The sequence below is a fragment of the Pinus tabuliformis genome, chromosome 3_2 (assembly GCF_031772625.1).
Source record: "Pinus tabuliformis cultivar Carrire ecotype Pingquan chromosome 3_2, CPIR1, whole genome shotgun sequence".
NCBI classification, from domain to species: Eukaryota; Viridiplantae; Streptophyta; class Pinopsida; order Pinales; family Pinaceae; genus Pinus; species Pinus tabuliformis.
Genome location: NC_142302.1, coordinates 796,726,575 through 796,753,491, shown reverse-complemented (window position 1 = coordinate 796,753,491; position 26,917 = coordinate 796,726,575). Strand labels below are relative to the sequence as shown.

The following is a 26,917-nucleotide window of genomic DNA, read 5'->3' as shown; positions in this document are numbered from 1 at the left end:
CTATGGGAATAATACAGAAATGCTTAATGCATCTGCAAGTGTAACTTTTCATTTTTTAAATAAAAGGTTACCGTTTTTTTCCTTGGAAAAAAGGTTAGTGTTTTTTATATCATACCAATAGCCCATGGGTGCAGGCATTACAAGCGAGTCTCAACTTAAACTTAAACAACAGGCTCTCGTGGGCCATTGGGTATATTGCAGATTGACTAGGGCTTAGACGAAACCCTATATTGAGACTTGGTGGCTCCCCCTTCTATTGTATCGCCCTCAAATTAGCGCATTACGAAAATGATGATTTACCTTTCATTTCCTCTCACCAGAGCATGGTGAGTGTATCATGGACTCCCCTTGGGTCAAAGGTGTGGATTCTCATCCCTTTAGAGATGGTCATTCAACTTTGAACCGGCTATTGAATCTTCTCAAAGAAATATCATTTAGGTCAATATCATTGGCCTTCCACTAGAGCTATGGAGCCGGAGGGAAATTACAAATATTACTAATTCCATCGGAAAACAATATTACCTTGATGAAGGTTGTCTTGGGGGTATGGAAAAATAGACGACATGGATCCTTGTAGAATGATTGCTATCATGCGGTTGTCCTGCAAAAATATATATCTATTGGTGTCCCTGTTCTAGAAAACAAATTTTGTACTATTGCGTTGTCCCCTTTAGTTTCCTGTGTTGTGACAAATTTGGACATTTGTTCATTGCACATCCAGATCGTTTCAGTCGTAGTCCTCTATATCGTGTGTCTGGTCTACTTACTGACTGCTCTAAAATGGTCAGGAAGAAAAATGCTTCCCATATCTTCTCTACAATCATATATCAAGAGGCTGATAATACTATTTCTTCTCCCCCCAAAAATTATTAAAATTTTAACTTCCCTCCTATCAATCTCCCCCCGATTATCTCCTTCCAAGTCTCGCCTTAAACTGATAATTAAGTATTCCTCATGGGAATTCTCAAAACCTTTATCAAGACTCCTGCATCCAAAAATCCCCATGTTCCCATCTACACCTTCTTTTCCTGCAACATTTGCAGCTCCCTCGACTCCATCAGTTTCCTCCTCCCCTCCAAGGGATCCATACTTCCTCTCACCAATCAAATTTAGAGCCCCTTATGGCCGAACTTTCTCACCTTTGAAGAAGACTTTGAATTCTTCGGCCTTGCTCATGATTCATTGAATACCTTGGAGCCCCTATCAATTAAGAGATCTATTTATGATGATAATAGTATACATTTCAGTCTTGGGTCCTTCAGAAATGTCACCACTTGAAGGAATAAAGGGACAAAAAAATTTAAAAAAATTTCAAACATCACTATTGCCCCAGCTAATATTTTAGCTAAATTTCAAGAGTCTTTGAATTCAACTGCCCCAAGTCATGATCTTGTCTCCTTCTAAGTGGGACACCATGTTGTGGCCATCAGTGAACCTCAAGTTCTTAATGTAGAGTCACCAAAATTTTCTCCTTTTGTATGACCATAATGTGTTTAAATGTATAGTTTTTGGGATTGACCCTTAAAAGACAATCTATGAAAAGAATTATTGAAATCTATACACCGGATTTAGTGCTTTTCCAAGAAATAATAACTCATACGGAGTAGACTTGAGGTTTCTTGCTCCAAATCTGCCCAACTTGGATAGTATGTGCTACAAGAGGCAATGGACGATCAAGAGTGCTTACAAGAATGTGGAATCTAGACAAATTCAACTAGAAGTCTACAAAACCTGAACTAGCTTTTTATTGACTAGTGGATAGTGGGGATCTAATTCTAGACTCATAATCATCAATATATATGCTCCCTACTATAACATAAAATAATTATGGAGCACGGTAGACAACAGTCGTATTCTCGAGCTCAACTCACTGATTTTAGCAGGGGATTTTAATCTCACCCTAGTCTCCTTTGAGATTTGGAGTTCACATGGTCGAATTGATCAATTAGGTAGGTTCTTCTGAGAATCCTTTCAGCAAAAAATCTCTCGAACCTCACTCTAGACTCCATCGCCCCTAATTGGAAAAATGGCAGATGTGGTAGTCTTGGAATTTTGAAGCGATTAATTGCTTCTTTGTACACGAGGCTACTTCCATTCACCTCAAGGACATAAAATCTTGGACTCTACCATCTCATATCTCTAATCACTTTCCTATTTTACTTGGTTGGTCTAGCACACTCCCAAAGACAACCTTCCCATTTAAATTCAATTACTCATGGCTGAAGGAACCAGACTGCATCGATATTGTTTGAAATTTCTGGTTTGATCCATTTGGGAGTGATGATTCTCTAAAAATGGATTGATTACCTAATAAGTTATAGGCTCTTAAATTCAAGGTTCGCATATGGGCTCTAAAAAAAGGGCTTGATTCATGAACCTATTGAAATTGGCAATTATTTAATCTCCCTCGAAGATCGTATCATTCCATCATACTTCTAAGAATCCTCCAAATTGGAATCCTACTTTCTGGAATAACACAGATCATCAATTTTTCTCAAACAAGCTAAGGAATGGAAACAAAAATGTCGTGTTATGTGGATGGCAGACGAAGACAAAAATATATGCTTCTTTCATAAACAAGTGTATTTTCAGAGACAACATAATCCATCATTTCTCAAACTCAGGGATCCAAATTTCCCTACAATGTGATATTGAAAGAGAGGCTCTCCTATTTTTTAGGTCTATTTACAGAGCTAGAGAATTTGTCACCTTAAATTTCCAGATGGACTTCTTCATCCTCTTCCCTATCATGTCCAATGATTAAGATAACTCTATTATAGATCGACTAGTCACAAAGGAGGATGTCTAATGTATTTTAAAAGACCTGGCTAGAGGAAAAATCCCTAGCCTTGATGGCTGGATCATGGAACCTTTTATACACTTCCAGGATCTCATGATTGATGAGTTGACTGACATGCTGGAGGAGTCCCGCAAAATTGGTCGGGTCACTAGAGTGGTAAATGCCACTTTCATCTCCTTTATTCCCAAATTTCCTTAGCCTTCTTCTTTCTTAGACTACCAACCCATCTCCCTCTGCAATACTATCTACAAATTGATCTCCAAGACTATGGCCAATTAGATCAAACCTCTCCTCTCCAAGTTTATCTCGGCTGAACAATTTTGTTTTCTAGAACATCACCATATTCACGATGTTGTAGCCATTTCCCAGGAAGTTTTTCATTCCACGAAAAAATTTCATATGAATGCTTTCCTTTTAAAAATGATCCTATCCAAAACTTTTGACTCAGTGGATTGGGAATTGTTATGGACGATTTTTCACAGGATAGGTCTTAGGTTATCCATGATCCATTGGATTCAATCGTGCATCAAATATTCTAATTTTTCCATCCTCATCAACGACTCCCCTTTTGAATTTTTTTTCCTCCCGAGGCCTTCGAAAGGTTTTTCCCCTTCCCCACTCTTGCTCCTTTTTTTTATCGATGGTCTTAGCAAAAATATCATTGCGATTCATGACATGTGCATGTTCTCTAGCTACCTGATAGATAATGTTGTCTCTATAACTCACATGATGATCACAGATGATATTCTGGCAATCGAGCCTTTGAATCCCAAATAATGGGGTATTTTTTAGCACATTCTACAAAGTGTTTGTCTTTCCTGAGATATTCTAATGAACAAAATAAAATTGGCTTTGATTTCTTGTGATCCTTTTGCATCAAGGATTAAGAAAATAAAAAATCAGTTTGGTGTTCAAATCACTGCCCTAGAGAAGGGATTTAAATACCTTGTCTTCAGACTGAAGCACAATGGTTACAAGAATATGGATTGGAATTGACTTCTTATAAAGATAAAAAAGAAACTTCAACAATGATATCACAGATGGATTTCTCTCATTGGTCATGCCATTTTGATACAATCTATTGTCCACAACTTCTCAAATTATTGGATTCATATTTTCAAGCTTCCACAGGGCATCTTAAAAACATCATATCTCTTTTCCTTTAGATTGGCCCATCTCTGGTTGGAAAAATCCATCTAGTATGTCTAGATCTATTAAGTCATCTAGTAGTCTTAGGTTGATGGGGCCTTAAAGCCACAAAAACTTCAATTCTACCCTTCTTCTCAAAAACCTATGGCAGGCTATTAGTTTCATTGGACTCTTGAATAAGATAACTAAGGATAAATATCTTTGGGGATGTGACTTATGGGGTTGTATCTAATCTAGTGCTTTAGTTCCCCTCTAGATTTCTCAAATTTGGCATAGTTTATTACTCACCAAGCATTGGTATTTCAGTAACCTTAAGTGGTAAAGTGGCTCTAGAATAATTCCAGAAATTAGTCTTGATTCTTCAATGGCATGTATGGTACACATATTCTCTCCCCCCAACTACTTTATTTATTCATAACTTGGGAATTCGTGTTCTACATGATATTTCCACTCCTGCCCAAATATCCTCTATTATCATAACCTAGAAATCCTTTGAGGGTCTCAACTTGCCCTCACACCTTGCTTCAGAATGGGATGCTTACATTTCCAACATAAAAATGGCTGGGATCATCCTTACTCCCAAGGAGGACCACCTTATTTGGACCATGTTGAAGCCTCACATTTCTGCCCCGCCAACATGGGGAATAACCACTCGATCCAAACCTTAAAGACATCTCCTTTTCCATTTGAAGTGGTGGCTCTGACTGGGGATGATGGGGTCAGTTTCCCAATGTGGATTTTAAAATGAGAATGGGTTGTTTTCAAGCGATTGCAGTAAGAATAATGATAATTAAATGGCTTATTCTATCATGCAAATCTCTAGCTAACTTAATCTAATATAAACCCAGGTATTCTATGTAATATGTGATCTAAAAGGATATCTATTTAACATGTGATAATAAAGATCATTCACGCATTAAACAAAGATGATAACGTGTAAAGATAATTTCTTTGACTAAATAGTTAGTCAAAGAAATGTATAAACTATATCGCATATATTGGATGATTATATATGAAAATAAACACCTTCATCTAGGCATCATATAGTAGTGCAATTGACAGATAACAGAAAGAACATATTCAATATACAAATCATGAAAACGAAATGTTATCACTAATTAAACAGAAACAAAACTATTCATACAAGATAAAAGTACCATATGTGTGAATTTCTACTCATTTGACTAATGACATAGATCATTTCCTTTCTTCAAATCAAATTATTCTCCAAGTATACAGTACTGCATCAACAAAGGAAAGTAGTTTGCTATTTAAAAGAAATTACCATGTTCCATAATTTCATCAAGGCATTCACAAACTTACATAAGTGCATTCTTTGCAAATGTTTTTGATAAAATTTTGGAGCCTTCTCTAAATGCATAAGAAGGGTATAAATACTATTCTAACTAATGTTAAAAAATATATTATACAAAAATTTGAGGAGGTTTCAAACAACCTTCCTCCTAACTAGGAACTAACTCTAAAAATAAAAGTGACTTGATGAACTGAGGTTAAAAAGATAACTTTCTGTCTGCTAGCTTCTCATATAGATCACATATATTGTACATTAGTTTCACTTGAGGAGGTTTCCCAAACTATGTTCTAGCCTATCCTGCGAAGATAATATCTATGAGAGGTGGAATCATCCTTTGAGTTGAATGGAGTGAGAAATTGAACGTCATGATTTCGCTATGAGGCTTGACAAGGTATTGCCAATATTCCTCCTAGTCAGCCTTTGATAACATTGTGATTGCTTCCCTTTGGGTTTTCACCTTTTCCTTCCAGTTTTGATCCAAGTTATTTAAATCTGGAAACGCCTTTGGATTACCTTCTCTCATCAATTTCGTAGTGTTCAAAGTGTAATTTACTGCTTTTACTATGTTCTTTGCCACTCCTGTTGGTCTTGTCACCCTAACTCCGCCTCTTTGATCTGCACATACCAATCTGTGAACAAAATGTTTGTATATGTCTCCTCAATCTCGAGTAGATTATCTCTCCTTACTTCTTCATTTTCTTAACATTCAATGAATTCACAAATCTTTGTATTTAAATCATTAAATTCACTCTTCTGGTCAATCGCCTTATCCGTCAACTAATCACTGGTGATCAGATAAGGAGTGACATGCGACATTCTTTGGTAAAATAAATCTTGTTTTTTTGATAGAAGGGAATTTAGCTCTAGTGCATCGGTTATGAATTCATCGATAGTAGTGACATCTTCATATTTTTCCATGGCTTCTTGCAATTCTTGAATTTGCATGTTCTTCGCAGAAATGTCTGCTTCATGGCTTATCTTTAACACTTCCATATTCTATTGCAATTGAGAGATTTGTTCATCAGCGTGTTGGTTCATATTTTATTTTTCAATTTTCAGCTATTTCTCAAGCTGTGCTATCTTCTCTTCCCTCTCCCTTAAAAAAATAGATACCTCGGTAGCTTTATCCATGGTGGAAGTAGCATACGCCCTTGTAAATTGTGAGAGTCTTGTTAAATTTTTAGCATGATTGGAAGAGATATCCTTCCAGACTATGTCCATTGGCTCATTCCCTACTAGGATATCGAGTATTTCCGTCATCCTTCTTTTCCTATGTCTTCTCACTATAGCCTTTTTCTGTGGGCTATAGAACACATATAAAGGAGAAATTTCAATAACCTTTAGGATAATTTCCAATGTTTTGAATGCAGGAATGATTTATGTATGATGGGAAATTGTCGCTTTCTCATCCATCGGCTCAGACTGTGAAGTCTTCTGAGCTTGAAGAGGAGTGTGATATTCCATTGTTTCCTGGTCATCTACTATTGTAGGAGTGTCTTGTAGTTTCTTATTGAATTGGTCTCACTCCTACTCTAGATTGCTACTTTTTATCTCAAAACAGGTATCTTTAGTTAGGTCACTTATGTCCTGCTTTTCGGATAACCTCGCGCTAGATTCCGTTTTATTCTCTGTGTCCTAGGACTTCATGTGTCCTGTGTTTTCCCTCTGTCCACTTGAGATTATATGCAAGAATTTGTCCCTCACTATTGATATTTACACTGGGTGTAGGTTTGTCCTCGACTCTTAACAAATGCAATGGAATTATTTCTAGGCTTTGATTTTTTGAATTCTTGAAACTTTTCAAAATCTTCAGGAGTCAAATTGGCCTTCTCCTAATCAAATGCTTGTTTGAATGATTCAACAGATTGTAAAAGATCTTCAGAATAATTAACCTCATGATTAAAGGGCTTAATTCTTAATGTAGTAGTAATATTATGTGCTATCTTGTTAGGGTTGAATTGCCTCTTTGGCAGAGTATGGAGCCTGAGGCTCTCCAGGCTTAGTGATTCCTTGGTTGCATGGTTGAAATTGGCCAACAAAAAAGAACCACACCTAATGGGAAAGGATGGCCACAAATAGTTCTTATTATCTTTTAGGCTCTTAGTTAAGCCTTTAGCCACATTGTGGTGAGCTATTTCTCTTGCCAATAGCTTATCAGAGACATAAAAATTGAGTACATGTGGGTCCGCTGCACTGGCAAAAAATATAATACATGTAAACCATTCTTCAACAAAATACTTGCCTACCACAAGAATGTCTGTGGCGGCTTCTTTAGAAAACCTGGGGGCATTAAAAAATCACTTGATTTAATGGTAAAATAATAGCATGGCATACTTTATAAAAATGGGGTATATAATGGGATTCCCAAATCTGTTTATGGTTGAGATGGATGGGGTAGGGGTCCTGAAAAGTTAATTTCCAACTCATGATTGTAAATTAAGTGCAGATATAGATGGCATCCGTGATATAGGCACTAAAATAAAATGGAGGAAGGTTCTCTGTGGAGGAGGATCTCTTCTAACGATACTCGGAAATGGCAGTGTCTAGATTATCAGATAGGATAGTGGCCTAATCCATTATGTGGGAATTAACACAAGCATCAATTAGAGGAATCCATTCTATGGAAAACTTGGTATTGTTAGGTAATCCATATAACCTACATAACATAGAAGATGCGTGGTTATAGGGGTTTTCCAAAGAAGCTATGGGATACATACCCATTTTATCATATTTAAACTTGTTCTCCAGTACCCTCTAGCCCTAGATTATCTTGAAGGGTTCTTCATTTTTCTTTGTGAAGTTGGCTAGGTATGGTTTATCATATATGTCCCGAGGGTCATGTATATGATACATTTTCTTCAGGTCTTTAGCATTGAATGACCCCATTAGCTCCATCTTTGAGTTCTTGATTTTCCTATCTTCAATACTGGGATTTTCAACCACCCATCTAATCATATCAGTATATGGAAATATTTTCACTCTTGCTCCTATTCTGTGAAGGAAGGAAGAAGCAGCATCTTTGAATTAGACCCCCAAAGGTTTTTGTTGAGTCAGTCATTGCCTTTATGACAATAATTTTAGGATGCTAATCTTCAAGCCTCTTGTTTATGACTTCCAATGTTGTCACTCCTTAATTGGTGCTACAAACTATAGCAGTGAATATAAGCAACTTCTATGATAACTCAAACTCCGTAATTCCCTGCTTCTTCTACTTTTACATCACCTTTCACAATGACATCTCTTTCAAAGATTTCCTAAAATGAAAGAGATATAACAATGCACACAATGGAGGGAAATTATGGTAGAGAGTTCTTTGAAATGACTTTGAATCGTGGGAATATTTTACATGAGATTTCAGTATTAACTAGCCATAACTTGAAAACATCAATTACTCTCCTCGAACTACTACACATTAATTACTCCTTCAAACCACTCATTATTACATTAAAACTCAATAAATTATCCACGCTTCATGCTTTATTTGGGCATCGTAGATTTCAAATGTTTCCATATAACGTTATATGGAGTTAATGCAAAATCCAAATGCGAGAATCACAATATCGCATTTCACAAATTCTTGAGGGGTGACACAATGGCATGTTCTATCAATTTACGATTTGCGAAGTGTAATTGCATGTTGTTAAAGTGTGGTGATTAGAAAATCGTAGCGGGGACCTCGTCGCATATTGCAATGCGGGGTTTTCGTTAAGATATTTAGAACCGTGACATGAAAAATAGGGAAATGCGATTTGTGATATAGGTTATAAGCTTGGGTTGTATTTTAAGGTTTTTAAGAAAAATTCTTAGAGTTAGCATTTATTTTCAAAGGCTAAATTTTAAAAGGGTCCCCATTTATGTGTTAGATATTAACTATTACTCATATAAATGGGGGGATTGTTACATAGTATAATAATTGTTGGTTCACTTGGGAGAACCAACTATCTCTCATGGATCTTTTGAAATTTATAAAACATTCAAAATAAGAAAATTTATAGAGATAAAAATTACATGAGTCAAAAACTAAACAACATCTCTTTGAAATCATAATCACTCACTCAATCTATCTAATCAACTACTTTACTCTTGTAGAGATAAAAATACAAATGTTTGCATCAACCAATACTAGGATTTAAAGAAATATTGTAGGTGTCTTCTATAGATTATTGTTTTGTTGTTTACTCATTTATCACAGATAGGGTCTCTATTGCCAGCAAGTGTTCATAGCCTCGTTAGGGTTATCTTTTAACCAACAATGATTCATTGTCCCATCCGCAGAAATTTTCAAAATTCAAAATGACATTCTTGTTTTTTTCTCATTTGGACCTTGTTTTTCTTTTCATGTAATTTTATTTTCAGGTTTCTTAAAAGACATTTCTAGGTTTGGTAACCCAATAAGGACAATGCCATTCACCAGTTGTAACTAAATTTAACAAACTAGCTCTTGATGAGACCCCTTGTCCTTTAATTGATTAGATCATTGGCTATTGCCCTGTATTGATATGTAGTTTTGGTAATATCAGTTTAATTATTCCCCTATGATCATGGTAAACAAGCTCATAATGAAACTTATTATCTTTTTAAGTTTTGTATATTTTATAATTACACTGTGAAAAAAGAAAATTTTACCAGATAGGGTGAATAATTGTCCCTTTTAAAGAGTTTTGGATGATATTAATAGAGATTTAAGATATTGATCTGTAAAGTCCTTTCTAGGTCAAAGATTCTTTTCTTGACTGATAACAAGGCATCTATACTTTATAAAGACAAGATATCTTTCATTGAACAAGTGTTTTTAGCAAGGTCAAGTTTTTCTAAAGAAATAAGGTTCACTTTGATACTCAAATGCTCTAATTATTTCTTTAACTTTTCCTACTTATAAAAACAAAAAATAAAAATATTATCATAGACTTTATTTTGAAAAGCCAAAATTAAATACTATCATAACATTTATTTTCCTAAGAATCTTAAGAACCATATGATACAAAAATAGAAAAGGTTGTCTTGTAGGAAAATTATTTTTAGAATTTTCCCATTAACGGGCAAAGAATCCATCCTACCTAACAAGTCTTGTAAAAGAAATGTTGATTGACCAATTTTCTCAATGATTTGGAATCGTCAAATCCACAGTCTTTGGAACTTGGTATGCTTACCTTTTTCCTCATGTGCTTTGTCCCATTTCAAAAACATATCACCTACTTCAATGGTTTTATGACTCACAGAGGTTGTATCAAAAGAGACTTTGACTAACTGTTGATGATGGGAATGTGTAGCTTTAGTCTTTTCTCTTTCTTCTTCAAGCTTAAATATCTGAAATTGTCTTTCGGGAAGAGAAGAGGAAGGATTTTCATTCATAAATTGCACTAGGGTGAGAGATGGGATTGCTATATTTGTGGGGAGAACTGCTTCTTTTTGATAAACTAAAGCAAAAGGAGAAGAAACGATTGAGGCCTTGTGTGTTATTCTATCTGCCTAAAGAGCAATGATTTGTGCCAATTCCTATGATTTTGGTTCATATTCCTCTTGATTATTTTGATAAGGTTTTTGTTTGTTGATTTGTCTGATCCATTACCTTGTGGATAATAGTTGGCTGAATACTTCAATTTGAAACCTCTTTTCAAAGCAAATTCTACTACAGTATTTCCAGAAAAATAATATGCATTATCAAGCATTAAAGTTGTGGGTAGGCCAAACCTGGTGATTATGTACTAATAAATAAAGCATGTAATAATTTTTGTATTAGATACCTTTATTGGGATAGCCTCTACCCATTTCATGAAATAATCATTAGTTGTAAGGATGTACTTGTGTTTCTTGGAAGAGTTAGGAACAATCTCACCTTATGTCTAATCTCCATTGTTCGAATGGTTGTTGCATATTCACTGGCTGCAAAGGGAATGTCGGTTTCTTTTCGCTTACAGATACAGTTTCACAAGTTTTTCATTTTCTTGCATAGTCATGTGCATCCTTAAATAGTTTTGGCCAATAATAACCTGCATGCAGGATTTTGTGAGTTGTGGTGTTTGCTCTGAAATGACCTCCAACTAGTCCATCATGTAACTCCTACATAACCTTTTCACCTTCAGTTTCTCTAGGCATCTTAGTAACATTGAATCATAATTTTTTATAAATAATACATCATCAATTAATTCATACTGATTTGATTTCAACCTTAGAGCACATTTTGTTTTGTAATTGAGATGCATAGGAGCATAACCATTCTTTAAATAAAAATTTAAATCAACATATTGTGATTGTGCATCGTTGAGGCTTACCTATGATATTTTCACTTAATTACCTTGGCCTTATTCTGTTGATAAGTGGGAAGCTCCATTTAGCATCCTGTAAAAACCTTGGCCCCTAACAATTTTAGCTCACTAGATTTCTACATCATACTCTTGAAGTGCAGTGACCCAATTGGCTCTTTTCACTCCCACTTCTCTTTGAATCAATGATTGCCTTACTACAGGGTAAGGTACTACTATTTTTGTATGAGTTTTTAGGAAAAAAGGTCTAAAAGGTTTCAAGGTTTTAAAGATAGAAAAACCTTGTTTCTCAACAACTGAGTAGTTTTGTTCGGAACCTTGTAAATTGGAACTGAAAAAGGAGATAGGTTCCTCTATGTTTTGATCATTCAGCTATGTTAAAACTATTGCATATGATGTATCAGATGAAAAAGTATATAGCACAAAAGGTTTGAGAAAGTCCAGAGTTCTTAAAGAAGGAGAATTTATGATTGCCTTTTTCATTAACTCAAATGACTCTCTTTCATCTTTACCCCATTTGAAGACTACATTCTTTGTTATCATTGATTGAAGGGGTAAAAAAATCTATGAGAAATCTGGAACAAATATTTTTACAAAATTGATCTAGTCTAGGAATGATTGCATTGTCCTTTTGTTGTGTGGGAGAGGAATCTTTTCAATTTCTTGAATTCTATCCAGGTAAATATAAATTCTTTTCTTGGATACTGGTGGGCCCCAGTATTGTAGCAATAACGCTACAACTCCTGGAACTCCCTTCTTTAATTTTATCAACCCGGTAGTTCGTAACAAACTTGGAAGCGACGGTTCTGTATGCACAAGTACTAGCTCTTGCCGCAGCTATCACTTGGTCAGCTGGCACAAGTCCGCTAGGAGCTTAAGCCAACTTCTATGAGCTCTTAGAAGAAGCTTTTTAATTTATGGATGAAAGCTAACTCGAAGGAAGCTAATCTAATTGCGAAAAGAAACCGAAAGACAAAAAAGAAATGCAAACCCTAGCAAACCCTAATTCTACCAGCTAGTCCTACTGACGCAAAGGAGAGCATGCAAACTACTGAAAGAGATGCCATTACTTCTAGGAAGGTAAAATTCATGTGTCTGAGTTATCACTATCTGAAGAAAACATCTTTTTGTATTTTTGATTAAGTTGTTGGAATTATCATGCATGTGCTTTTAACTAGCTTTTCACTGTGCAGAGGTGGATCAAGGAGGAGAAATGCTTGGGAAAGGTTGGGAAGGTTCAGAGAGGGTCTAAGGGGTCCCTAACATCCTTTCAGAGAGTTTCACAAAGTCTGGATGCCATGCAACCGTGTTTATGAACTTCTACAAGAAGTCTGCAGGGGTTTCTACAGGATGTTCAGGATTTCTACAGGATGGTCTGTAATTCTTCAACAAGATGTTTCGAAATGGGATTTTGGAGCATGGATGGAGAGAAAAAGATGGAGGAATGAGTGTGGAGGTGAAATAGGGGTGTGAAGAGGTCTAGGGCTTGGTGGATGAGGCGAAGGAGTGATTGGATTTGTTCAAGGAGGGATGAGATGGTGTTGCACAAGAAGATGAGAATCATGGCAAAGTAAGCGAATGAGGTAAATGTAAGGTAAGGGTTCTGAGTGAAGGATGAAACAGGTAGGTTGGATGGGGTATGTGCAGGTAAGGAAGGCTAATAGGTACTCTGCAAGTGGTATTTCAAACTGAACACACAAACACTTATAAAACCTATGACCTAGTTACTTTACTCTATTCTGACCTAAGTAAAAACAAAAGGAAATGAACAGCAGTTTATTCGAAATGAAATGCATGAACTAACTTATGCCAATAAGAAATCATCAACTAAAGCATTTAAATACTACTAATATCAGCATCTACAAAAGAGGATTCCAACACTAAGAATTGCATGGCAAAGCAAAACAGCGTTTTTGTTGGCAACAAAGTCACATTGGTCCCAGCTCATGACTCCACTGAGGGGGAGGTGAGATCCAAGGTGTTTGGTAGCCTTTTTCTTGTTATTATCCTACCAATCTATTCTGACCGTGAGAAGCTACTTTAACCATCAAAAGAAATCTAAATAACAAAGCAAGATTTAAATAAAAATAGCAGATTTTATTCTAAGAATGCAGCAAACACACATAAAGATAAACAAAGGAGGTACTGGGCACTTGAGATGGGCCCAACCCCAAGAGCTACAGCCTCCTAAGAGAGATTTAGAGCTGGTGCAAAGCTGGATTCATCTTTATTGATAAATAAATGAAGAGTTACATCAAAACTGTCCACAAGAAGAACTTGAACATGAGCTGAAAGCAAAGCTAATCTATTGCATAAAAATCGAATTACAAACTAGCTAACTAATGGCTACAAAATGACTAACCACTAGCTACTATCTACTCGCTAACTAGCTAACATCCACTGGCTAACCCAAATGAGGCCCTAAGCCTTCTTATTTATACAATTTGAGGACCCAACAGTCCTCCTAAAATTTAGGGACTCGGCTGCCCAAGGATTGTAGTTAACAACAGTCCTACTTGACTTGCTTGGCTGCCCTTGTGTTGATTGATTCGGTGGCCCTTGAACTCCGAGCTGATGGTGGAGAATTCGAGGTAAGGGCCCATAAATGAAGGGGACACCTTCCTACAAATCCTCTCCCTTGTCTTCCCACGAATTTGGCTGCCAAGTGCTCATTAAGACCTTCAATTTTGTCTCCAAATTGACCAAAAAGGCTACACAAAGCACCCATTAGACTTGTTGGCATAATGACTAACCAAATTCACTCTATTAACATAAATATAATAAAAAACATGCAATAAACTAATGAGAATGGTGGATTAAGTCAAATTAGGAGGTTGAATGACCCCAAATAATTGTCCATTTTTGGGGCTCATCATCACCCCCCTACTGAAAGTGTTGCTCATCCTCTGAGCAACCAATCTCTCTCCTCCTCTTTGATGGCCCTGGTGGCTTCTTTGGCTAACATCTCGGCCGATTCCTCCTTTGGCTTCCCTCTTTTCAAACTTCCCGTAGAAACAGTTCGCTGGCTTCCTGTAGAAACAGTCTGCTAACTTCCTGTAGAACCAATTTTCTCTGACTTTGCTTGCTTGGCTGGGGGTGCCTTCTCCTTGAACGGTTCTGCTGCCTGAAAGCTGACGAATCCAACACAAATGGCAAGTCTAATGTATTATAAAAGCACACAAGTACAATGAACTGCCCGAGAATAGATATTGCATGCCAAAGCTAGATGGGAAAAAGTGTTTCCAGGCCTTTAACTGAATCAAATGGCATTCTTAATCTTGGATTTGAACTCTGCTAAGAATTGATAACAGAAGCAGAACAAAACATAAGATAGATCAAGGGCAGAGAAAATATGACTTGCTCACATTGCTATGAATCAGCATTTCCCTTCAATCTGAAATTGCTTCAAAACAGGCCAAAAATGAGAATTCCCAAGTTTTGTTTCAAGCTGCTGTATAACCAGGAGTAGAGCAAAACTTCATACCGAATCACACTTTTAAGAATTATTTCACATGGAATAATCTGGCTATTGCAAAAGACCTTGTGAACCCCTTGGAAAGTATTGAAATAAACAAATCTAACCAGAACAACACCAGAACTTTCCAGTTTGTTTCATGGTAGATTCACTTCATGCAAAATCACTGTTTTTCCATTAGTTAACTTTAATTCAAATTTCTGTTCCTAACATGACAATACTTTCCGACTGCGGCAGCTTTCTCTTCTTCATTTGAATATGTTGAAATAAGTTTTGCTAAACATTTCATATATTTTTCTCCAAGATGTTCTGCTAATTTTCTTTTATCTCCATCTTGAGACAAGATAAACAACAGTTCCACAGCATAAGCTCGCATTTCAGAGTATGTAGCTTCACAAAAAGGGAAGCAATACTTGAATTGCTCCTCCCTCTCTTAAATTTGTCCTTGCCTCAACAGCCGCTGGTACACAAAAAATGGCATGGAATGCTCGAACAATGCTTCCATGTATTGAAGGTGGTGTCAAATTTATTAAAGATAATAGCTGGTATATGATCTCATCGGATTCCAATAATGCAGTTGTTGTGTCATTTATTCTTTGGGGCAATGCTGTAGACATAGCAAGGTTTGCATAGGTATTAGAAGCTTTTTCTCTCAAAGCCAATACAGTTGACAATGGTGTGCATAGAAGGTCCAAGATGGGTCGGACCACCCCATCTTTGATCATTTGTAAAGCATTCTCAGGTAAACTTGAAAGATTCTGAAGTGCCCCAATGGCTGCTAATTTTGACTTCAAATTAGCATTTGAAATCATTTCAAGAAGTGGAAATACAACTCCCTCTTTGAGCAATGCAGTGTTGTTTTGATCTGTTAAACCTATCTCTGACAACTTACTTGCCATAACAATTTTCATTGTGTCAGACCCCTCTCTCAGGTTCTGTATCAAAGGCTTGAAATAGTTCGCCTGTGCCATTTGCACTACATTATGCTCACTGTATGGGAGATTCTCCAGAACTTCGTTTGCATCCTTAGCAGCTTTAGGATTGTCACTATTTGACATTATTACAAGGAGGAGGATACAACCTTGTACCTTGCCAATCTGTTCACACACAGCCATATCCTTTGAAAGCTCTAAAAGCAATTCCACGGCTTTCATACCCTCTGCAATATCACGTGCAAGTGAACAAACAATAAAATCAATAGCATGATCCACCTCAGCTATTTTCACCTTTCTTCAAGCTCCAAACTTGATGAAGAAAAACTCAGGCTTCTCTGCTCTAGAAGGCTCTGCTGTATTTTCCTGTAAAACGTCTTCCTGTAGAATGCTAGCTGGATGCCATAGGATGTCTCTGCGCCTATGCACAATCTTGGTATGCTGGAGAATTTTGAACAGGCCAAAACAATCAGTGAAGGATGATAGGTTAATCTTTTTGAGGAAGCAGAGGATGTATACTTCAGTTGAACATGATGCAAGTGCAAGTTAACAGCAGTCTATGAGTTTCGGCTGAGCGCTCATTAATTCTGTGTGATTTTTGGTGGAGTGAGGTGGAAAAAACGTGTGTTGGCCCATATGAACTGCTGTGCTCTCATGAACTGCATGTCTTCTTCTATTTGTTAATCAATTGATGCCCTGTGCACTGAAGTTCAACAAATCTTCCATTGCCTGTGTTTCTCAACTTCCACGTGAATGACTATCCACGCATGCTTCGTGATTTTCTCGTGAGTGCTAGAGAACTGGGTGTCTTGCTACATTCGTGGCTTAATTTCACCATTCCATTCGTTCATGCAATGCTTAGACTAGATTCATGCAATAGATGAACAAGGTTTAGTCACGTACCTGAAGTCAAACAGCTGCTTGTGAAGCTTTTTGCTGCTACATGCTCATGTTCTACTGCTGCATGCTTGGATCCTTTGGTTGCATGAGGGCTTGGCTGATGATTTTTGATTGCTTTTCCTTGTGCAGGTGTCCTCTGACCAGATCTAAGCTGCATGCATTTGTTTCCACGTTCAAATCTGCACCTTCAAGCTGCTGCTGCTGCAATGTCACAGAACCAGAACTTGTTTTCGCCATTTCTCCCAAACGGTAAATCGGATTGATCTGAAACTTGCTGAGCATGTTTCTATCATCATGATGCATCTCCCATAGCAAAATCGTGATCAATTGATGCATAGATTTCGAGAAAAATGGAAAATGGCTGAATATTTCAGAGATCGATTTCTCGGAAACCGTGCATCGGAATCAGCTGAAACTGCTTGGGTAGGTTACCATCACTCATATGCATATCCCCATGAAACAGGTTTTGAAATGGATGCACGGTTATGGAGAAAATGCAAAAATGGCTGATGGTGATGGAGGCTGATTTCTTGGAAACCGTGCATCAGAATTGGCTGAAACTGCTCAAGCATGTTTCCATCACCCTTGTACAATTCCCCATAAAACGGTTTGTCAAATGGATGCATGGTTTTCAAGTTATGGCAAAAAAAAAATTTGTTCTATGGATTTTTGCCTCAAGGCTTTTTGCAAATGTTTGCATGGAAGGAAAAACTGAGCTTGGGCTGTGATGCAGGTATGGAGATGATGGAGGAGGAGTTGGAAGATTGCATGAGGACTTCTGAACCCTTGAGGAAGCTACCATGTTCGCCAAACCACTTTTTGAAATCCATGTCTAGTTTCCCACAATTTCTACAGGAAGTTCCTGTAGAAGCACAATGAGAAGCACAATGAGGTGGAAAAACTGATGGAGAAAGGAAAGGGATGGACACACAAGTGCTTGTAGGCCTAATCAACAGATTCCCACCATCAGATTCCATTTTAAACTTGAATTTGGTTTGTCCAAAGGTTCTACAGGATGTTTCCTGTAGAAATACAGAGCTTCTTGTAGAAGGCACAAGAAAAATTCCTTTAACCTTGATTTGAGTGCTCCTCCTGTCATGAAACGTCCTTCTTGCAACCTGCAATTAGCCAATGGAAATTAGTTTCATTTTTCTTTTTCTTTTTCTCTTTTTTTTTCAAAAACAACTAGGGCGCCTCATGGAGGTTTTCACCCTAATTGCCTGCCCTGGGCGCCTCCAAGGAAGGTTTTCACCCAGGGATCTTATTCCTTTTTATTTTCTCTTCTTTCCAACCCATTAACTGCCTCATGGAGGTTTTCAATCAATGAGCCAATCTAAGGCGCCTCCGAGGAGGTTTTCACCTTAGATTTTTCCTCTTATTTCCATTTTTTTCATTTCTTTACTTTTTTCCTTTTTTTTTCCTTTTTTTTTCTACCCTACCCTACTTGAAAAACAAAATCATTTTCAAGTATAAGAATACTTCCAATGGAGCCATGTGCACATCGAGATTAGAGAAAAAATGATGTGAAGGCTCGAAGTGCATGCTTTGACAGGTATCCAGATCTCAGAGACCAAATGATCTGGCGTTGAAGGAATCAAACAAAGCTGAGGAAGAAAGTACCGCTGCAGCTTAGTGACCTTCTGAAACCATATCTCAATATAGCTTTGATATCCTTGGTTGTCTCGCTGATTTAGATCATTCTTCATGTCACCTTCTATCATGACCTTCTGATCTTCCTCTTTTTGCTGATCTTTCTCTTGAGTACATGGAGGGTTTGATGGTAACCATGAGGGATCTCTCTCGAGCTCTGATTCTGATCTCTTCTCTTCATCAAGTGCAGCCCATGGTTCTTTGATATCCTCTTTGGAATCTTCTTTTGCTGGATGTGATCCTTCAATGCTTTCAAGATGATCTCTGTTTTGCAACACTCTTCTTGAGCTTTGGTGAACATCATTGAGCTCAAAAGGGGTCATTTGCACATGTTGTGCCTCAGCTTTGCAATTGGGTTGAGCTACTCCATTGCATGGCTTTGGAAATGGTATGGGTAGTTGAGTGGAGGTGTGAAATTGAGATGGAGATGGATGGCATTGTGGTTGGGTAGGCATTTGGGGTTGCCTTGGTGGAGGAGGAGGCGATGGTTGTGGATGAGCAGGTGGTGGAGGAAAATAAGAGGGAGGAGTGTTGTATTGGGGCCTCCACCCCTGATGATGTGCATTCCACTGAGGCTGTGGCTGAGCATAAGAGTGAAACAAATGAGCAGTTGGTTGGGCATAATATGGATCTATGAAGGAACAAGGAGGAGGTGTGAACCAGGAAGGATGAGCAGGGGAACCCCAAGAAGGCATGAAAGTGGCTTGATAGGGGTCATAATAGGTCTCGAATGTCCCTTGCAGTTCCTGCTGATAAGATCTAGGTTCATGTGGCCTCCTTTGGTTCATATAGTATAGTGATTCAGTGGCTCCTTTTGATCTCTGATATGCAGCTTTGAATCTGGGTAAGGAAGGGCACTGATCTGTAGGATGGTATTCTTCACAGACAAAACACACTTCTATGGAGTACAATGGACATTCGTTCCTAGGATGATTTCTAGTGCACCTAGGACAAAAAATGGCCAAAGCCCTCTTGGCTTCTTCTTGCTTCTTTTGGATCCGCAAGGTATCCAGTTGCATGGCAAGAAACTGCCTCATATCACTCTTGAAATCTTCGATCTGATTTGAAAATTCATTTTTGGATAAGGTACTGCTCCCAACATTTTTGCTTGTAGCCATTTCCTCCGGAGGAATGTTTTCTTCTTCTTCTCCCCTAGAGGTTCTTCAGATATTTCTTGATGTCCACCCAGGGGTTCTTCTTAGTCACAGCCATCGAAGAAGAGAGAAGGTTGGCTATGTGAAGCAAAGGGGGGTGTTGTGAAAATATTTTTCTAACTTATCTCTACTCCTACCAGGCATGAAAGGAAATCTTTTTGGTTGATTTTTGCTCTTTCTACTTGTACCTGCAAAAACTAAAATAGATTGAACTGCAACTAACTATCTTGCTGAAATGGAAAGGCGGAATTGAAATGAAAGCAGGAAAGGACTAATCTATTTTGCTCAAATGGAATTGCAGGAATGAAATGCTAGGCTACGCTTGCAGAATTGAAATGTTAATCTACGCTTGCAGAAATGAAATTGCGGAATTGAAATGCTAATCTATGAAAGTGGGAAATGCTAATCTACTTTTGCATAAACGAAATTGCATAATGGAAATGAAATAAACTACTTAGCAGAAGATTGTAGTGGAAAATAGAAGAAAAGCGACAATCACCAATACTTTGACGCTTCCCCGGCAACGGCGCCAAAAAGATGGTGGCCCCCAATATTGTAGCAATAATGCTACAACTCTTGGAACTCCCTTCTTTAATTTTATCAACCTGGTAGTTCGTAACAAACTTGGAAGCGACGGTGCTGTATGCACAAGTACTAGCTCTTGCCGCAGCTGTCACTTGGTCAGCTGGCACAAGTCCGCTAGGAGCTTAAGCCAACTTCTATGAGCTCTTAGAAGAAGCTTTTTAATTGATGGACGAAAGCTAACTCGAAGGAAGCTAATCTAATTGCGAAAAGAAACCGAAAGACAAAAAAGAAACGCAAACCCTAGCAAACCCTAATTCTACCAGCTAGTCCTACTGACGCAAAGGAGAGCATGCAAACTACTGAAAGAGATGCCATTACTTCTAGGAAGGTAAAATGCATGTGTCTAAGTTATCACTATCTGAAGAAAACATCTTTTTGTATTTTTGATTAAGTTGTTGGAATTATCATGCATGTGCTTTTAACTAGCTTTTCACTGTGCAGAGGTGGATCAAGGAGGAGAAATGCTTGGGAAAGGTTGGGAAGGTTCAGAGAGGGTCTAAGGGGTCCCTAACATCCTTTCAGAGAGTTTCACAAAGTCTGGATGCCATGCAACCGTGTTTATGAACTTCTACAGGAAGTCTGCAGGGGTTTCTACAGGATGTTCAGGATTTCTATAGGATGGTCTGTAATTCTTCTACAGGATGGTCTGTAATGGGATTTTGGAGCATGGATGGAGGGAAAAAGATGGAGGAATGAGTGTGGAGGTGAAATAGGGGTGTGAAGAGGTCTAGGGCTTGGTGGATGAGGCGAAGGAGCGATTGGATTTGTTCAAGGAGGGATGAGATGGTGTTGCACAAGAAGATGAGAATCATGGCAAAGTAAGCGAATGAGGTAAATGTAAGGTAAGGGTTCTGAGTGAAGGATGAAACAGGTAGGTTGGATGGGGTATGTACAGGTAAGGAAGGGTAATAGGTACTCTGCAAGTGGTATTTCAAACTGAACACACAAACACTTATAAAACCTATGACCTAGTTACTTTACTCTATTCTAACCTAAGTAACAACAAAAGGAAATGAACAGCAGTTTATTCGAAATGAAATGCATGAACTAACTTATGCCAATAAGAAATCATCAACTGAAGCATTTAAATACTACTAATATCAGCATCTACAAAAGAGGATTCCAACACTAAGAATTGCATGGCAAAGCAAAACAGTGTTTTTGTTGGCAGCAAAGTCACATTGGTCCCAGCTCATGACTCCACTGAGGGGGAGGTGAGATCCAAGGTGTTTGGTAGCCTTTTTCTTGTTATTATCCTACCAATCTATTCTAACCATGAGAAGCTACTTTAACCATCAAAAGAAATCTAAATAACAAAGCAAGATTTAAATAGAAATAGCATATTTTATTCTAAGAATGCAGCAAACACACATAAATATAAACAAAGGAGGTACTGGGCGCTTGAGATGGGCCCAACCCCAAGAGCTACAGCATCCTAAGAGAGATTTAGAGCTGGTGCAAAGCTGGATTCATCTTTATTGATCAAGAAATGAAGAGTTACATCAAAACTGTCCACAAGAAGAACTTGAACATGAGCTGAAAGCAAAGCTAATCTATTGCATAAAAATTGAATTACAAACTAGCTAACTAATGGCTACAAAATGACTAACCACTAGCTACTATCTACTGGCTAACTAGCTAACATCCACTGGCTAACCCAAATTTGGCCCTAAGCCTTCTTATTTATACAATTTGAGGACCCAACAGTCCTCCTAAAATTTAGGGACTCGGCTGCCCAAGACTTGTAGTTAACAACAGTCCTACTTGACTTGCTTGGCTGCCCTTGTGTTGATTGATTCGGTGGCCCTTGAACTCCGATCTGATGGTGGAGAATTCGAGGTAAGGGCCCATAAATTAAGGGGACACCTTCCTACAAATCCTCTCCCTTGTCTTCCCACGAATTTGGCTGCCAAGTGCTCATTAAGACCTTCAATTTTGTCTCCAAATTGACCAAAAAGGTACACAAAGCACCCATTAGACTTGTTGGCATAATGACTAACCAAATTCACTCTATTAACATAAATATTATCAAAAACATGCAATAAACTAATGAGAATGGTGGATTAAGTCAAATTAGGAGGTTGAATGAGCCCAAATAATTGTCCATTTTTGGGGCTCATCAGATACTATGAATCCAAGAAGCTTGCCTTCTACTAAAGCAAAGTATGACTTTTTTGGGTTCAAAGAAATGCCATATTTCTTGAATCTTTCAAAGATATGCTTTAGGTCATTCAAATGATTGTTTAATGCAGGGAAAATTTTAAGAACCCCCCCTAAATTTATAAATATAATAAATGGGCGAATCTCCATGGTATATAGGAAAAATGGAAGGCGATTTTATCAATAATATAATATGTATATATAATTTTTTGGCAAATCTCTCACCAGGCATGGCGAATATTTTACTCAATTATAAAATCTTGTAAGATCTTGGCGAGTCTTTCACTAAATAATAAAACTTTGTAAAGTCCTAGTGAATCTTAACATAGGCTACATGCTGGTTTAATTCCCCCATTTAGATAAGCTACATTCCAGGTGAATACCATGGGTCAATACCATGTGCCATTTTTGTTTTTATTAATTCTAATATTAGGGTTAATAATGGTTTTTTTGCATGGTATTAATAACAATCTAGTCTATGGTATTTGTCCCATAGTATTTTGGCCATAGGTTTCACCTAAATATAACCCATTTTTTTAGTGTTCTTAAATATAAGGTGCTTATGGAGTAAATATAAAAAAATGTTTTATTTGTTTACCATACCTCTCGTTTATTTATATTTTTATTAATTTACCATACCTCTTTTACAAATATGGTATTTGGCCCATAGGATTCACTTAAATAAAACCTCTTTCTTGAGCCTTCATAAATAGAACGAGGGTTATGGACTAAATATAAAAAGAGGTTTTATTTATTTACGATACGTCTAGTTTATTTATATTTTTATTTATTTACCATACTTTTGAGTAAGTATAAAAAGACGTTTTATTTATTTACCATACCTCCACTTTACTTATATTTTTATTTGTTTACACCCTTACATGTATATAAGGTGACTTATGGAGTAAATATAAAAAATGTTTTATTTATTTACCATACCTCCACTTTACTTATATTTTTATTTGTTTACACCCTTACATGTATATAAGGTGACTTATGGAGTGAATATAAAATATGTTTTATTTATTTACCATACCTCTCATTTATTTATATTTTTATTAATTTACCATACCTCTTTTATAAATATGGTATTTGGCCCATAGGATTCACTTAAATAAAACCTGTTCTTGAAAATGGGCAAATGGATTCACTTAAATAAAACCTATTCTTGAAAATGGGCGAATGGAAGGTTGTAAGTCCTAATTTCAAGGGCTAAATTTACCTTTTTTACCCTCTCCCTTAAAATAAGGTGGGCTATTTGAGGTGATTTGTAAAAATGTACTATGATACAAAATATTCGCCCACTAAAAATTTAAAACCCCTTAATTTCGCCAAAGGGCGAACATTCGCCCCTAAAATTATCCTTGGTTTAATGTCATCTAGGTAAATAACAACTGATTTATTAATTATAACTTTAAAAGCAATATCCATGGTGCATTGAAATGTAGCACCTGCATTGATGAGTCCAAAAGGCATCTTCTGATAAACGTATGTCCCCCACTTGGTCCTGAATGTTGTCTTCAATCTGCCATCTAGATGTACAAGAATCTCATTGTATCTTGAAAATCCATATAGAAAAGACATTATCTTAGAACCTGCAATTGATTGCAATATTTGCTCCATGGTAGGTAAAGGAAAGTTATCCTTTTGACAAGATCTGTTTAATTTTCTAAAATCAATACAGATCCTAATGTCTCCATTATTTTTTCTAACAGGAACCATATTTGATACCCATTTTGAATATCTAATGGGAAATATTATCTTTGCTTTCAGAAGTTTGTTCAACTCAGGTTTGATTTTGACTTTCATGGTATGGATGAATCTTTCTGAGCTTTTGTTGAACTAATTTCTCCTTAGAGGTCATCGATATAGTATGATCAATTACAGAGGTATCATAGTTCTTAAGATCTGAATAATCCCAGGCAAAGACAAATTTATATGTTTTCAACAACTTAATGAATGATATCCTTTCTTCGTATGATAAACCAAGATATAGGTTGAAATTTTGAGGTTTTTCAGCTGTACCTAGGTTTACCACTTCAAATCTCAAAGTAGAACTCTGAGTCTTGGAGTTGGTAATCTTCTTAAATATGTATTTCAAATCATAAACATCTTCCATTTTGACTATAGACTTCAAAATTTGTTTTTGATCTTGTTTATGATTGATTTGCAAGTCATGTTCATGTTCATCTATGATTTCTTCATCATAAGATCCTTCTGATGTAAGGAAATCGATTATATCAACATCATTATTAAACACTCTCCAATTTGTTACAATATCAGGAATGGATTGTATGAAAAATAAATCTATAGAAAATCTATCTGTACTAAATTCCTCTGAAGATATAAGCCTAGATGCTACATTTGCAAGTAAGTTAGCACTTGTATTTTGTAATCTTGGGACTGAAGAAATGTTAAAAGCAGTAAAATGAGAGGCAAGATTCTAGGCTAAAGATTGATAATGTTTGAGATGCCCAGACACACAATGGATTGTGTTTCTTACATGTTTAATAACTATTCCAAATTCTCAATATACTTGCAAATACTTAGCATTAAGGCCAATGGCCTTGTAGAACCCTTGAATCAATGGTTCATATTCTGGAGTATTGTTAGTGCATTGAAATTCAAGCCTACATGCTAACATGGTTTTCTCTCCTTGATGGTTGATTAAGATACATCCTGCACTTGCACCATCTCTAGAACTGGAACCATCAAAATAAAGAGTCCAGAATAGTGAATTATCTACACCTTTATCAACTACATGTACACACTTGGAAGCATTTGTTTATGAAAAAATTTCTATTTGAGATATTACAACATTATTTGGAAAGGGATATCTTCGGGCATGAAATAATCCCAAGAATGACTCAGCCGAGTAATTTTCAATGATGTTATTAGTGAAGGCTACGGGTTCATCGCTTCCCTCGAGATTAGTGACTATGTACTTCATGAATTTCTTACGGTCTACTCTAATTTTCATAAGTTTACCATTGTGTGGTAACCACATGTGAGATCAATCAGTTGCAAAGTATCCTTGTAACTTTTCAGACCAATCCCTACTTAGAATTAAACCATAAAATTTAGGGATATCAACCACTGGAATATTGATTATCTGTGAAACTTTTGGATTAGAGGAATGCTTGATTGAAACTGATGCTATTTCTCCAAGAACCTCTAATTTTGTTCTGTCCAGTTGAACTATGTGTACGACTAATCTTTGAAGAGGTCCCTAAATCAAGAAGGCAATTATGGATGTTTTTGTTGAAAATATCATAAGTAAGAAGAAATGGAGGTGTGTGAGAAATAGATCTATCACCTACTAGAACTAAATCTATGGGATTTACTTTGTTTGAATATGAAGGAGGTTTTCCCATATCATAAGAAACTTGAGTGACTAGAGCAGATGGTAAAGGAGCTACAGGGATTGCTTTTAAACTCCCTAAGTAGGATTTTTGTTGTTGTTTTAGTTTCGTCAGTTCATGTAATGAAATATTTTCTCTCGTCTTTTTCATATCTTCAGATATGTTATATTTTACTGTATCCGAGATTACTAACGTTTTAGAAGTAGTTGGAGGATATAGTGGAATAGAATCAATTGGAGTAGTCTTATATTTCTTATTGTCTTCTCCTTTACAAGAGTAGCAGCTTTCTATTTCTAAATTGTTGTAGATGTATCAGGAGAGTTTTTACTTCTCGTACTGAATGGCATAGCTTGTGCTTCCATTGCAGTTGGAATAATTAAGTCCCACATTCCATTTAACTCAACTTCTTCTTCAATTTCGACTTCTTCTTTAGTTGGTGAGTCTTCTTCCAGTTCTTGATTGGATTCAGAATTTGAAATGGTATTCTAAGACTCAGATGTGGAAGAAGGATTCCTTTAAAATGAATGAAAATGTTTCTTGGGAGTAGATGATTCTGCAACTTATTTCTTGATTTCTACCATTTCATTAGACATGGTCTTTAACAATTTCTGAAGGCCTTCAAGGTCAAAAGGGTCCTTTGGAGCTTTCTTCTATGAATCGTCTTTGAATGTTACTTTATTTGATTTCCTTTCATCTGTCTGTGACCTCTTTTCTAAGGCAATAATTCCTTTCTATAGACAAAGCTTCTTTCATGTTCTCTACCAAGGTAACCTTATTGGCTCTATCTACAAAAATTTGCAATATTAGAAGGAAGGGATTATATGTACCACTCTGTTTGTACATCTACTGAAGGTTTAGAGGGAGTTGGGATTTTTTTTAACAACTTGTTAAATCTATAGTTGAAGTCTTTTCTCCTTTCATCTAAATTCACTTTTAGGTTTGAAATATCATTGATTAAAGATGTTGTAGTCATGTCATCACCAAATTTTGCAAGAAATATTTCTTGAAAGTATCACAATTTCTTATTGAACCTGCTGGAAGAGAAAAATACCAATATCTTGTCAATGCTTGGAAAGTATAAGGAAAGAGTATCATCACAACATCCTCATGTGAAACTCCATTAAGACTCATGGCTAGCATAAAGTTATTTAGATGCTCTTCAGCAGGAATAC

The 26,917-nt window shown here is 36.7% G+C and overlaps 1 protein-coding gene across 1 annotated transcript; it reads right to left on the bottom strand.

Moving 5' to 3' along the window:
• Nucleotides 1-15,394: 15,394 nt before the first annotated feature.
• Nucleotides 15,395-16,156, bottom strand: LOC149182993 (uncharacterized). Its single transcript, XM_089414765.1, has one exon. It carries the CDS (start codon nt 16,154-16,156, stop codon nt 15,395-15,397), a length of 762 nt encoding a protein of 253 aa, XP_089270891.1.
• Nucleotides 16,157-26,917: the final 10,761 nt, after the last annotated feature.